This window comes from Cynoglossus semilaevis, chromosome Z, assembly GCF_000523025.1.
Source record: "Cynoglossus semilaevis isolate Cse_v1.0 chromosome Z, Cse_v1.0, whole genome shotgun sequence".
NCBI lineage: Eukaryota > Metazoa > Chordata > Actinopteri > Pleuronectiformes > Cynoglossidae > Cynoglossus > Cynoglossus semilaevis.
In genome coordinates this window covers 19,311,758-19,326,044 of record NC_024328.1, presented here as the reverse complement: position 1 = coordinate 19,326,044, position 14,287 = coordinate 19,311,758, and the positions used below count along the sequence as shown (strand labels likewise).

General features: G+C 38.9%; 1 protein-coding gene across 1 annotated transcript in view; it reads right to left on the bottom strand.

Annotated features, from left to right (window-relative positions):
• Nucleotides 1-14,287, bottom strand: part of LOC103398250 (GDNF family receptor alpha-2-like) — a 72,429-nt gene that overhangs the window by 47,787 nt on the left and 10,355 nt on the right. Inside the window, exon 3 of the mRNA XM_008336799.2 lies at nt 2,944-3,030. Coding sequence (XP_008335021.1) covers nt 2,944-3,030 — 87 coding nt within the window. The remainder of the gene's footprint in view (nt 1-2,943; nt 3,031-14,287) is intronic.

Here is a 14,287-nt window from a genome sequence, read left to right as displayed (position 1 = left end):
ACACTTCAGTGGTGAAAGCTGTGGCTCAAAAGATGTGGAGGAACCAGTGCTGGAGACAGTGACACCACACTGCCATCCCAGCAGGATTGTGCTGGAACAGGGACCACTGCTGTCATGGGGAATCTCTCGTCTGCCTTCTCCATAGCTGCACTGAGCAGCGGGATGATGAAACCCTGCTGATGCAGGTGTACACTTCCAGCCAAGACCATGTTTGAAAAGCTGAACTCATCTCAGGATTTCTAACAAGGCTTTTCCTAGCTTTTTTATTTTCATCTAAGTTGTTAAAGTGCAGGCAAATGAAAGGGGAAAAAAACAGTGAATTTCCTTAATAGCGCAAGCCGACATGAGTTAAACTTTTTACTTTCTTCTGTCAGTGTGTGTGTTATATGCATGCAAATAGTCACTCTGTAAAGATATGCCAACACTGAGTGGCTTAAACTACTTAATAGGAAAAGGCACTATGTGGTTTCCAGGTACCACTCTGGACAAAGCAGAAAGCGACTCTATATGCTCTACTTAAATATAACTTCAGAGTGTGAGGACATAAAGAGAAGACATTTTGTTTTATTATTATTATTTCTATCAGACTCTCTGTTTCTTATCTCCCTTCCAAACAAAAAGTTTTTTTGTTAAAATAGCAGAGATTATTTTTCAATTTCCTACACTTTGCTCCAGGAGAATACACATTCCACTTTCCTTGTCAGCCGACCAGATATCACAACCCCTGGGTCTCCATACAGTTTAACATTTAAAGATGTGATTATGAGCATGTGGCTTTAATGTGGCTGAGTAAATTAGGAAAGAAGTATTTCCATAAAACAAGTATGTAATTACTTATCTGTTTGCCCGCGGTTTCTTCTCAATCAATTACGCCGTCCTCAGAAATGATAAATAATGACTAAACCTTGCGGCTAAACAGTTTGCAGAGAGCAAATCCAATATTTCACCTTGGTGAGCATGGAGAAAGTAAACTGCAGATGTAGTGAGTCCCCTGTTGTATTTTAATATGTGTGGGTGCATTGCAGAGCACCAGGCTCATTGTTTTATCAGAACATATCGCCAGCAGCTATACTGTCTAACCTCACTGTCTAACCTCCATGTGTGGAGGCTTCAACTTTAGGTCAGATGGCCAGCTTGTGTCTGACCGGCCTAATGATGGTGGGCAGCAAATAAGTCTACAACTGACCAGCTGATTGACACCATAGTTATATGGACAATGAGTGGCTATCAACAGCACTAAATTTGGTCCATGGTTTTTACCTCTCACCATGTTCAAAAAACATTACAGTTGTTCAGTGTGAATCCCTGACGTTCTACAAAAACTGGTTTTAAGAAAATATTTCATGTAGATATATTAGTAATTAAATAATTAAGTAGGAGAAAATGCTTTGATTCATTGCATAACCTTCTTCAACCGTAGCCAACAGTTAATGGCCAAAACAAAACATCAAGCTTTAAACAATGGAGCTTTAACAGAATGAAAAACAGTGAAATACATGACGTGGAGCCTTAAACTGCTTAATGTTACCTAACACTTTGGGGGTTAGCAACCACCGGGGCAGGGACCATAACTGGACCATAAATAATATGTTACCAGTCCACATGGACAGAATAAAAAAAAAGCATAATTATTCTTATCCCTCTGTTTGACTCAATCGCAGTTTTCTCTCGCTTGAGATCAGTACTATGTTTATGTCCATGTTCTTTTTACACTGCAAAGTACATTGGGTTGAAAACTTGAGTTTTGGAAAATAAAAAAATGCTTGCTTCAATTTGTTTTAATTATCTCCTGTAGATAAATTTAAAACATTCTACGTGGCACTTAAATTGTCAAGGCACCTCAACACATACTTCCCTATTTTAACAAATGTACAACTTCAAAATAAAGAAGCTGTCATAACTCAGCTTTACTTAACTGAAAGTTTACCCTTGCACAAAAGCCTTGGTAAAAGAAATTACACAGCAGCTTGTTTTGACTGTAAATAAGTAAGGGCTGTAATAAAATGCAAATCCAACATCTCTACAACGTTACATTTTATATCAACAAAACAACACATTTTTAAGATTGTGGATCCTTGGCAGATGTTTGCACTAACCGAATACTCTGTCGGCAAATACGCATTCAAAAGCGTCTGCCATCTTTGCTCAGAAAGTCTAAAGTAATCAAAGCCTGCACTCTTTTATTTGTTCTCGTACGTTCTCCTTCTCTGAGTACATCGGAAAAGCATGTTTTGAACTCATATAATACAACAGTGATTTCAAACCAAGGATTTTGTAAAAAGTCTGTTTCTTTTTGAACCTCCCATTTCAAAACCAAAGCAGGATTCATCAGAGAAGTAAGAAAATGCAAAACAGGCTTCCTTCAGTGCCTGTGGCTTACTTGGTTACAGTGGGGTAAGAAAAAAAAAAAGAACTGAAGGAAGTTTCTGCGAAACCTGTGTCCAAAAAGAATCAAAAAGAAAATGTGATTCTTTAATTGACTGAAGCTGGGACGACAGACGGTCTAATCACACCTTTCCTGCAGCCCCTTCTCTGCACACTGAAATAGCTGCTGTATCTGTGACATATAATAGCTGCATTGAGTTGTATTACAAGGATGGTACATAAAATAGCAGGCTATAGCTCCCCTGTTGAGTGCTGGGCTGTTTAATTAGTAAACTAAAGAGGAAATCAAAGAGAAAGTCAAATCAATAGCTGGGAAACATGTGATGCTGAGACTATATACACTTGAACCCCACAAACAAACAAACAAGCTGTGCTGTTTCCCAAGACAAGGACAGATGACTGATGGATTTCCATCCAGAAAAGATTAACAAAGACAACGCTACATATCATGTTTAAATCCCCAAAGAATCTAATTTTATCTATAAAGAACTTTTTACGTCACAATTCCACTCCTGTGATAAATAACCGTGTGTTTAGTTAAGATCAAACCTGACGCACCTGATGAGATTGAAGCCAAGCGGAAAGCGTCAGGGTGTCGATTTGGGGGTACGGGCTCATACGGAGATGAATCATCCATGTCTCCACCTGAAAGAAATTATGGGAAAGTTTCATTATTCCTTGAATGAAATTCATGATTCCAGTTCATCGTTAGATTTCATAATATCACAAAAATGTCTTTATTGTGATTAAAACAAGTTTCACCACTTCAGGGCTTTCATCGTGACATTTATGAACAAATGTCCACCAGGAACCAATTACAGACAGACAAACAATAGATGACTTATATATAATGATTTATTTTTCCATCACGGACAGTTGTCCATTCAGCCAAGATAAAACTACAACCAGATGGACACAGTTGCTTTTTTGCCTTTAGATGAATCAAATTCATATTTTATCCTTAAAAACTCAGTTCTTTCTAAAAGAGTAGAACCAAATAAGTGCCTTTAGCGACTGTTTTTATACCAAATTACCTTCGTATATTATACAATTACTACATTTTTAAACTGTATGTCAGAAACTGAAGAGCCGGCAGGTGACCTCCCATTTCAGTGGGTAATGTAAAAAATTAAAATTGCAATTTGTCTGATTGTCAGTAGCTCTTAAAGGATTTACACTTATTCACCTATTCACATGTACATATATAAAAACCCATTACGGTAAATGCAGCACTTTTCCCATCATACATCTGTCATACATAAGCAGCCAGCCGAGCCACAGAGAGCACTCTGAGGTTAAGTGTTTTGCCCAGGGACACACTGAAATCTGGAGGAGCTGGGGATCGAACCTCTCGACCTTACAGCTAGAAGACGACCTGTCATACCCACTGAAGCATTGACACAGCGCTGCAATTGTCTTTGCGTGAATCTGTCAATAACCACTGTGAGTCAGCCATTGTTCCACCAAGGAAACAGAATGTTCATCCCTGCCTAAACATTCAGTTTTACTGAGTATATTTGTCTGCGTGTTGATACGAGGATTTTAAACTATCTGAGTAAAACAGGTTAATGTGAGAAAAAAAAAGAAAGAAATCAAATTAGCACTCGACTGACTGCGTCCCTCCCATGTGCCTGCCTCTCTGTAGACACTAATCCTGCATTTAAAATGCATAGCCATTCAGTGTGGCTGAGACAAACCCTCCAGTGTGTAATAGCTTTGCCTTCTGATCCCAGCAGAAACACAGTGAGGGTGTTGTGTGAGGAAGCCTCAGAGGCCCACTGCTTTAAACTACTATAAATGAGAAAAACTGAAAACTAATGGTGCAAAACTGTACGGCTTCGATAAGTCATCAGTAGATCCTATAATTAGATTAGAGTTTTTGTTTATTAGCTGGCTCCTATGATCTGTTTTTACATGATTACACGAGCTGCTAATGTTTTGTATGGGTTTGTATCTGATGGTAAAAGTGTGTGGATGCTGGTGTAGAATGTTGTCACCCTATGGGGAACCAGTAAAAAAAAAGTTAAAGACTTGATATCAGAAATTGAAATATATACCAGCATGTTAACATTTAAAAATATTTAAAAAGATATTGTTTTAAAGTGATTATATGATTATAACCAGGTTCCAGGCAGTCAACATACAAAAGCTATAATTTGTGATGAGGTTACAAACTTGTATGTTCAAGATTTGGTTAATATTTAACATTTTTACCCTTCTTTCTGGTGCTGTGTTCATCAGCAGTGTTGTTGCCCTCTGCTTGTATTTTCTATTTTGTCCTTTCATTTGTAAGTGGATGGCCGAAACAATATGTCGTTTCAGAATGTTTCTCTACATTTTTTAAAAATGTGATTTAGTTTTAAAACGGGACTTCAAATTTGACATTACCACTGGGCTTTAGCCACACAGATCTCATTGCCCTAATTGCTTATGTTACCCAGCAGGGGGAGTGCCCCCACCTCTGTTGTTATCTCAAATTCTCATGCCTCATTTGTGACATTTGACTGTGTTTACAGCATCCCCTGCAGGTAAGAAAGTGTATACAATTGTGTTTACTTTACTTTAGTTAACTGCAAATTATTACAGCCTGCACAGAAAAGATGTTGTCAAAAAGTGTTGTCATATTCAATTCTTAAAGTTTAGTACTTTATCTTCCCACTTGGTGAATACTGACAACGATCAGGAGATAAAAGCAGCTCAGCTGGCCTTTCTCTCAGCTCATATTGACATCTGCCACAGTTAAGAACTGTGGGAGTGTTGTGGAGAGAGAAAGGGTGAGGTATGGAAAAAGAAAATGAGTCTCCTAAAGAACATAATCACCTAATTCATGCTGCGAGCCTCTCTCTTTGTGTGAGTGTGTTATAAGAGATTCCTGCATGCATACACGGACACAGACACACATGTAGTTCTGTATTGTGTCCTTTTGCACTGCCTCAGTAACTTGAAAAAACACTCAGGGTGTCTAATTATAACAATTACCTTCAAAAGGCTTTAATAGAAGAATTCAAGACTAGCACATACTCAGCAAAAATCACCTTTCCTCTCCTTCATGTCTTTTTCCAGCATCAGCCACCTACTGTACAGCAGATATGGATGCCCTATTTTTCCAAGTTTTTGGATGTAAACACAGAGGCTCAGAAACAGGAAACTATGTCTTTCAAATTTCACAATTGCTATCATAAAAACATTAATAATAAAAGCTACATATTATGTTGTTATAATATTTCTGAATATTATATATAACCTGTATAAAATTAGTAGAATAATTAGAACCAAAAACATTTATTTTGTCAAATATCTGCCCTTAACTGCAGGATTATCAGCAATATTTTTTAAAGTGTATTTCCTATGAAAATGTCAATAAGCCAAAATAACATTTTGACTGTTCGTTTTTTTTTTATTATATTATTTTTTTATCAAAAATAATACAGCAATTCAAGTTAAAAAATAATAATCCAATTAATCTAATCTACCCTACAGGGTTCAACACCAGGCACACACCTGGCACATACCACACATTCGGTTAGCCTGCAGATGGCCTAGAATGGTATTTCTTTAGCATTCCGATGTGGGCCACGCGGCAGCAGCATTAAGGTATGTGTAAAAAAAAAAATCAGTTTAAAAAACAGATTTGATCCAAGTATGTGATATTTAAATAATGACCTAGTTACATTATGCATACACAGTAGGCCCACAGTGCTGTCACATTGTACAGAAAAGCCTACCTACATATGCTGGTAAGGAAATGGGTGAGGATGAGCCTCTAGTACTATTATTTGTTCAAAAAAAATCTCCTTAACAGAATATTAAAGATTAAAATGTAAAGTGTGTTCCAGGAACTGATCTTTAACATCAAGCTTTGTAACACAGTGTAAAGCAAAGTAAAGGTATAAAAGATAACACACTCACTTAGACAGGAGTTTGTAACATGTCACCCAAAAAGACTGATGTTCTTCCACAGAGGTTGGTAACACGTTTTAACAAGTGAGTGTGTATAGTTGCAGCGTCTATATGTCAGTTCATTCCCATCGGAGTGAAATAATTCACTTGTTGTTGTGTATTTGTTCAGGTACCGGTTTGGTTGGAGCCAAGATATTTAAGAAGTGTTATAATTTACTCAGAAGTTACTCAGTGTCAAAAATGATAAATTCATCCACTTTTTATTTCTCTGTTTTTCTTTTTTTCTATACAATAAAAACAAAAAGTTTTCATTGCCACAGAATCTTCTTTAGATTCTACTGCGGTCTCTAAAGTTTGGATATAATACAGTCTATAAGTCTATACGGGGTATGTTTTAACAGCTGAGGATCCACTGCCACTCATGGAGCAGTTGGTTTTTTTTTTTGTTGTTTTTTTTTAACGAGCAGTATGCTGCTGTGCTATCCGCTAAATTGATGATGGATTGGTGATGGATTTTTCCTGCAGGATTTGCTGCTGGAACACTTTGAAAAATATGTTTATGTTTTAACCTCCACTAACTTGTTGTTTATCACACAGTTTGCCTTTTCAAGTTAGATAAAGCTGCACTGCTTCCTACAACTTTGTACTGTAACGTTAGTCAGTTAATATAGGCATTACAATTCGCATTGGTGGAAATAAAAATGAATTTTACATCAAGGTGTGAAGAGTAAATCTAAAAAAAAATCAGTGGTCATATCATGGAAGTATACATTCCAGGACAGTAGGTGACGAAATGCGCCTAGAAACATGGTTGTGACCCTATTAAATCAATCGTCAGAGCCATATGTAGCCTAAGTGACATTCAAATGTTCGCACAGAACGTAGGAAGAACTTCTTCTACAGACACAACAGTGATTGACAATGTTTTCTTTTAAAGGAAGGAACTCTTTCCAGATTTTATATTCTTTTGTTGTTTGATATATGGACAGGTAAATAACACCAAACCAGTTTCAATTTCAATTTCAATAAATAAGAGATAAATAACGATGTGCAGTGTTTCTGTAAGGAAATGTGCATTATTTTGTATTTTGTTATTTAAGATAACTTCAGGAGACCATTTAAGTTGGTTACAGTATGTTGACTAGTTCTTACAAGGAAAGGATCATTGTATATGGTCATAATTTGTCTGGGGCTCATTTTGGGATAAAACAGAACTCTAAAAATAAAAAATAAATAAAAAAAGGGAATCATATCTTATCGTGAGTTGTGTGTATTGTTACATCCCTAATCAGTGCCAAGACTGTATCATTTTAACTTTAACTCCGGTGTCTAAATCTCTTGGCCTTTTCTTTTTATTTATTTACATCACCAAATTTGTTCCAATTGATTGTGTCAGAATTTCCTGTGCTCTCTCAGACACTGGTTTACAGAGCCTCATGGTCAGGGGGAAGTTACAAGAGCGTTTCACTGGACATTAGACCCACCAGGAATTACACAGTACTTTGGCACATTAAATTTCATGAGTCAAACTGTGCTCTGCATGACCCATAAAACCCAGAATGTCAAGCCCCATCCACAGGAGACGAAGTTAATTAATCTTAACAGCTTTACTTACATGGATGTTACAAGGCGAGCTGCATTATAAAAATCCAAACCCCACTCTTATCACATTTACCTCTAAAGATGTACAAATAACACAGCAGGAGCCCCAGCTGCACTTATGAAAAAAGATAAATAAATAACACTGCTTTTTGATAGTCACTCTGGACCCAATTACACACCCATCAAGTAATAGAAAATTCTTCCCAGCTGTTAAGTGATAAGATGTTTTCAGCTGTGGGGCAGCCACTTATCACTGTAATTACGCCTTCGTTTGACTTCATTTGCTCAGACAGTACGGAGCACGACCAGCACGGCTCAGACAATCACGCCTTTCTCGGGCACAAGAGAGATACTGCCTTTTTTAAATGGAATCACAGTTCTTTTTTTTCCACAAGGGGCATTATAAAGTCGTCAGTTGCCATCACTCATCCTTCACGTATGGATCATCAATGAGTTTAACTCCTGAGGTGGTGGAAGATTTTCTATGGATTTTTCTTATTTCCCTCTTTTGGTTCAGGGAACCCAATTCTTGGCAAACCACTCCTGGCGGGAAGCAAAGTCAATTTTAATAACTGTCATTCATTGCCCTGTGTTTTTTTAAACTGCTCCGTACTGATTGTCTTCCTGCCTGTTATTGATTATGTATAGTTTTCCAATTTTGCCTGCAGGCCAGGTTTTTGAAAACTAAATACTTGTGTTAGGTGTTACTTTATTTTCTACAAATAGTCAAAGACAAATGACAGCACCCTGCAGCTCAGCTGGATGTTCTCAGCAGATTCCTGNGTTACATGAACTCAGCTCATAACCTAAGTTGACAGAGCTGTTGCTGTCTCTTACAGTAATAAATCTCAGAATGTAAAACTGATTTTATCGGTTGGGTGATGTATTGCAAAAAATATAATACAATTTTAGTTGATTCGATTCTCACTCTTCCTTTCTCACTGAGTGACTCAAATTCCAATCCACATTTTAAAAGATTTTGATTTTAGTTTCCACAATAGAGAAAATAAATACTTGCCAAGCATAAAACAGATCCAGTAGGTGGCAGTAATGCAGCTTTGTCAGCTGTTTTCCCTAGGTATTATATTTTACCAAATTTACTTAATGCTCAGTTGAAGACGAGAAAGAAAAATGTTATTACATCTTCAAAATGAAATTTGCTCTTTGGCCAAAAGTGAAGCAAAGGATGTAAAGTTGAGTATTCAACTTTACTTCCAGTCCAACCACAGTACTTCACTTTTACAGACTAAAATCCTATATTTATTTCTTTTACTCACTATTCCAGAATGACTCAGTCCTGGCAGCACTTGTTGTTACAGGTTGCTGCAATTACCGGTGATAATTTAATGTGAAATGAAGCAGGAAAACTGCAGCTAAATGAATCAGTGATCTGATGTTTTATATCACACTCTTTTCCTTTTACTGCAGCTGGGTTTTATGAATATTATAAATGTTAATTAGATTCCAAGTAACCTTTTGCTGCTTTACTTTTCTTGGTTTAGAATGTGAAATACTTTTCACTTGCATGGGTTAATGAGGAAATTGATTTAATGCATTTTATTAATTGCTTTTGTCTTAATAAGGACTAACAGAGAAAACATCCATCCATCCATCCATCCATCATCGTCTGCTTATCCCAGGCCGGGTCACGGGCGCAACAGTCTGAGCAGGGACACCCAGACATCCCTCTACCCAGACACTTCCTCCAGCTCTTCTGGGGGGACCCCAAGGCGTTCCCAGGCCAGCCGAGCGACATAGTCGCTCCAGTGTGTCCTGGGTCTTCCCCTAGGTCTCTTCCCAGAGGGACGGCACCCGAGCACCTCCCAAGACCCCAAGATACTTAAACTCCTCCACCTGAGGCAGGACTTCCTCCCCAGCCTGGAGGGTGTAAACCACCTTTTTCCGGTCGAGAACCATGGCCTCGGACTTAGAGGTGCTAATTCTCATCCCAGCGGCTTTACACTCTACTGCAACCCACCCCCGTGCATGCTGCAGGTCCTGGCTCAAAGAAGCCAACAAGACCACATCATCCGCAAAAAGCAGAGATGAAATCCGGTGGCTACCAAACTGGACCCCACCCGACACCTGGCTGCGCCTAGAAATTCTGTCCAATAATGAACAGAACATTGGGCAGCCCTGCTGTAGTCCAACATGCACTGGGAACAGGTCCGACTTACTGCCGGCAATGCGAACCAAGCTCCTACTCCGATCGTACAAGGACCGGACAGCCCTTAGAAGAGGGCCCCCAACCCCATACTCTCGGAGCACCCCCCACAGAATACCACGAGGGACACGATCAAAAGCCTTTTCCAAGTCCACAAAACACATGTGGACCGGTTGGGCAAACTCCCATGAACCCTCAAGCACCCTGTGGAGGGTATAGAGCTGGTCCAGTGTTCCACAACCAGGACGAAAACCGCATTGTTCCTCTTGAATCCGAGGTTCGACTATCGGCCGGATTCAACCACCCCGGTCTGCTAGTCCAGGGGTACTGCCACGCAATGCTGCAGAGACATGTCAACCAAGACAGCCCCACAACTTCCAGCGACTGGAGATACTCAGGGCGGATTTCATACACCCCGGGCGCCTTTCCACCGAGCAGCTTCTTGACTGCCTTGGTGAGTCCTCAGCCTCAGCTTCTTCCGCGAAAGGCATGTCAGTGGGATTGAGGAGATCCTCGAAGTATTCCATCCACCTCCCAACGACATCCTCAGTCGAGGTCAACAGCCCACCCCCTCTTCTCTTTCCCAGACCGGAGTTTTTGCTTCCACGAAAAACATCCTTCTATAATATTATTTTGTAGATGTTATCAAAATAACTAATATTAAACTTAGATTATTATATAAATGTTTACTAACGGTTTTATCACAGCTGGGTGTGATAAAAGGTGTGAAAAAAATATATTTAACAAACTTTCATAGAATAAATTGTGCTCAACAGAACATGACCTGATCTAAAACTTCAGCTTTTGAAGCGATATTGACATCATAAACCCAATTTCTAACCATGCAAACACAACACTGGATTAGCTAGGAATATCATTTGAAAATCACTAAATTCAAAGCCAGAGCAATCTGATGAGCTGCAGAGGAAAATGAGCCCTAAAACATTTGGTTTTCCCCTGGGCGATGGCAGCTGTTCAAATGAATAGTTACAAACCTGCTGCCCTAAATCAGCATTTTAATACCAGCATGTTGTCAGCTACTAAATTTTGAATGTGGTGTAAATCTTGAGAAAAATCAGTAAAAGCTTTGGTTACCTTTATGGGATCCCAGCATATTGAGGGAAACATTAAAATAGGCAGAAATAGTGCAAAATAATAAATCCACCTCTCCTGCACATTTACATTTTACAACCGGAAAAAAAAAAGAAAACCTTGCAATATTGCAGGCTTAATCAAACAGCGTTTTCAGATGAGTTAAAACACCTTATGAAAATGTAAAAAGAAAAAAAAAACTTTTCAAGTTTGCTTAAATGTAAAATGTTTAAACTAAGAAAAGACTAGACATGTTTTGGCTGCTTTATAGATTTGTGTTGTTTAATATTAACATTTCTCCATTACATAACATATGATTCAACCTAATTGTTACTACATCTGTCACAAGTCATTACACAGTTACAGACTGTTATTCATTGCTTGTGACACAGACTCCAGCTTCCAACCTGAACTCTTCTTCTAACACCTAATCCTTTTCAGGTCACAGGATGCTGGAGCCAATCCCAGTGGTCTACAGGGCACCGTTCAGCCTGACCACTGCAGGACCACATGGAGATCTAGGGTGAAATTATCATAATCCTTACTCTGCATGTACAGAAAATCTTTGTTCCCAGTAAAAATTAATACACAGATGGGAAGAACAAAATCTTCTTCTTGTAAATGAGGTGTTATTTGTTGCACATTTGAAATTTAAATGTTTGTCCAATTTTGCTGCATAGAATACTGGTCAATTGTTTGTGGAATGTCTGATATGTGATATTTATTAACTCTTCTGGACTTCAGACAGGTCAGTTGGGCACCACTGAGGTTAGCGGTTTACTATTAATCATCACTGCTTACAAAGACCCTGGTTAATGCTTCATATATACCTAGTTCATTTGCTATGACTAGACATACTGTGGACCATTCTGTTATAGGTAAAACTTCACACATGAATCAGTTTTCTAACCTACTATTCAGAGGTAGTACTAAAAAACTGTAATTAAGTTAAAGTATCTTAAAAGTATCTAATTTGCTTAAATTCTACTCAAGTAAGTATCCACCTAAAAATCTGCTCGAGTAAAAGTAAAAAATATTAAATTTAAAAATTACTTTAAGTAAAAGTTACTTAGTTAGTTTAAATTATTATTATATATTAGTAATATATTAATTAAATTTTTATTATTATTAAAATTATTACACACCCAATCACCAACTAGTTGATTTAACAATCAATTCAAATGTAAATACTATGTGAGAACTTAGAATGTTGGATACTGTTTAACTGCCTGGCTACAACATGAGGTGTCTCCCTCCATATTTGAGACCTTCATATTATCATTTTAATGTCAGACTTAGTGCAAAGGCCTGCAAAGTTTGCATGAACAATCCGGTAATGTTGATGGGCTACCACAGTCCATCCAAAGCTCATAGTCCTGGCTACAACAACCAGGAGCTGGTCTATTATACAGAAATGAAGGTGATTTCATTAGAGACTAATTGCAATTAAAATCATGCACTATTTCTGACTGTGCTCTGGTATTGCTCTTGTTCACTAAAACGTGAGCTATCAGGATGGATGCTAAGATAAGCGGCAATAATCATTATCATGGAGGCACATTTTTCTTAATTTTTTTCTCTTCATTTAAACCAAACAATAAACATTACATTTGGGATACACAGGCGAACGCACAGGTACTCTGGCACATGGTTTGATGTGAAAGTTTCGACAGCAACAGCTCCGTTCACCCTGTCAGGCACGTTTTGCATCGCATGATAATGTTATTGCCGTGTTTGGATTTGAATACAATGAGCTGGCGGAGACATGGCTCATGACATGATTCCTGAATCATCAGACGCCGACGCTTGGTGGCCGAGCACTCGGAGCAGCCCACACCGCCTCATTCGCTCACTTCACGTGTTCATCGACTTCTTTACGCATCTCCTCCTTGTGAACTCCTTGTCATTGTGACATTGTGACACACATCACTGCACACAACTGAATGTGACCTCTCCGTTTAACCCATCACCATCACCCAGGGAGCAGTGTGAGGGGATGGTGCCATGCTCAGAGCACCTCATTGGTAACTTGGCAGCTGGTGGATTTGAACCTGCAACCTTTCGGACCCAAGTCCACTTCTTAACCACTAAGCCACCAGTGCCCCACCAAACATGGCAGAATTGCACATAATTGCACATAAGTAATTACATTTGAGACAAAGTATTGCACATTCAAAATAGTTAAATACTGCACATGAACCTGGACATATTTCTAAAGACAATAAGCATTATCTGTAAACATAATTAGCACTGCTGTATCAATTATCCGCCATAATTGCATTTCTAAGACTCCTAATTGAGCCTTAATATCTTCTATATGGCAGAAAGATAGGGAAAAACTTGGCAATTTTATTTGAATGAGCAGCTATTTCAATTACTGGTGCAGGGAGAGGGAAATAAAGTGAAGAGAGAGGAAGAAAAAGAAGTGAGGCAGTCGTGCTGAAATGACAACCGCCGCTGGGCCTGCTAGTTGACTTCTGTGGCGCACATTCATTCAGCATGGCTGTGAACCCTTTCTGTCAGGAATGGGTTTTAATGCCCACATCATGACAGTATCCAGTGAGGAGAAAGGTCTGTCACTCACTCTGCCTCTGATAGAGAGCCTGAAAACTTACTCTGCTGTAAAAGGCTGAACCTCTGAACCTTCGCTACCTGGCCACTATTTCCAGACGCACTGACACACTCACTCTGTACCAGGCAGGTCAGTGAATGAGAGTCATTTCAGGCAGTTCACCTTACAGTATGGAAAATCATTAGACAGTTTGGAGAGGACAAACAGCTCCTGTTTTGTCATCATATTTGACTGAGGTTTTTATTACATTTTGGGGATGAAGGAGAGATGAAATGAACTAAGAGATGAAAGCTCTGAAAGGCCTTATTGATCACATCCCAAGGCTATTGACAGGTCCTATCCTCTGATCATGAAGTAGCCACCTTGGTAGTGCCATGCACTGAGGTCTCTGGCACAGGGAGGACATGTTCAGAATTCAGGAGACCTGCTCCCTCTCTCACACTCGCCTGACTTGGAGCACGGGCTGGAAAAATGTTCTGCTTATGACAGTGGATGGCTCAGGTAATGACCAGTGACTGCTACGATTGCTCATAGTACTGATGGTCTTACCCAGGAATAGTGTGTACTTTTGT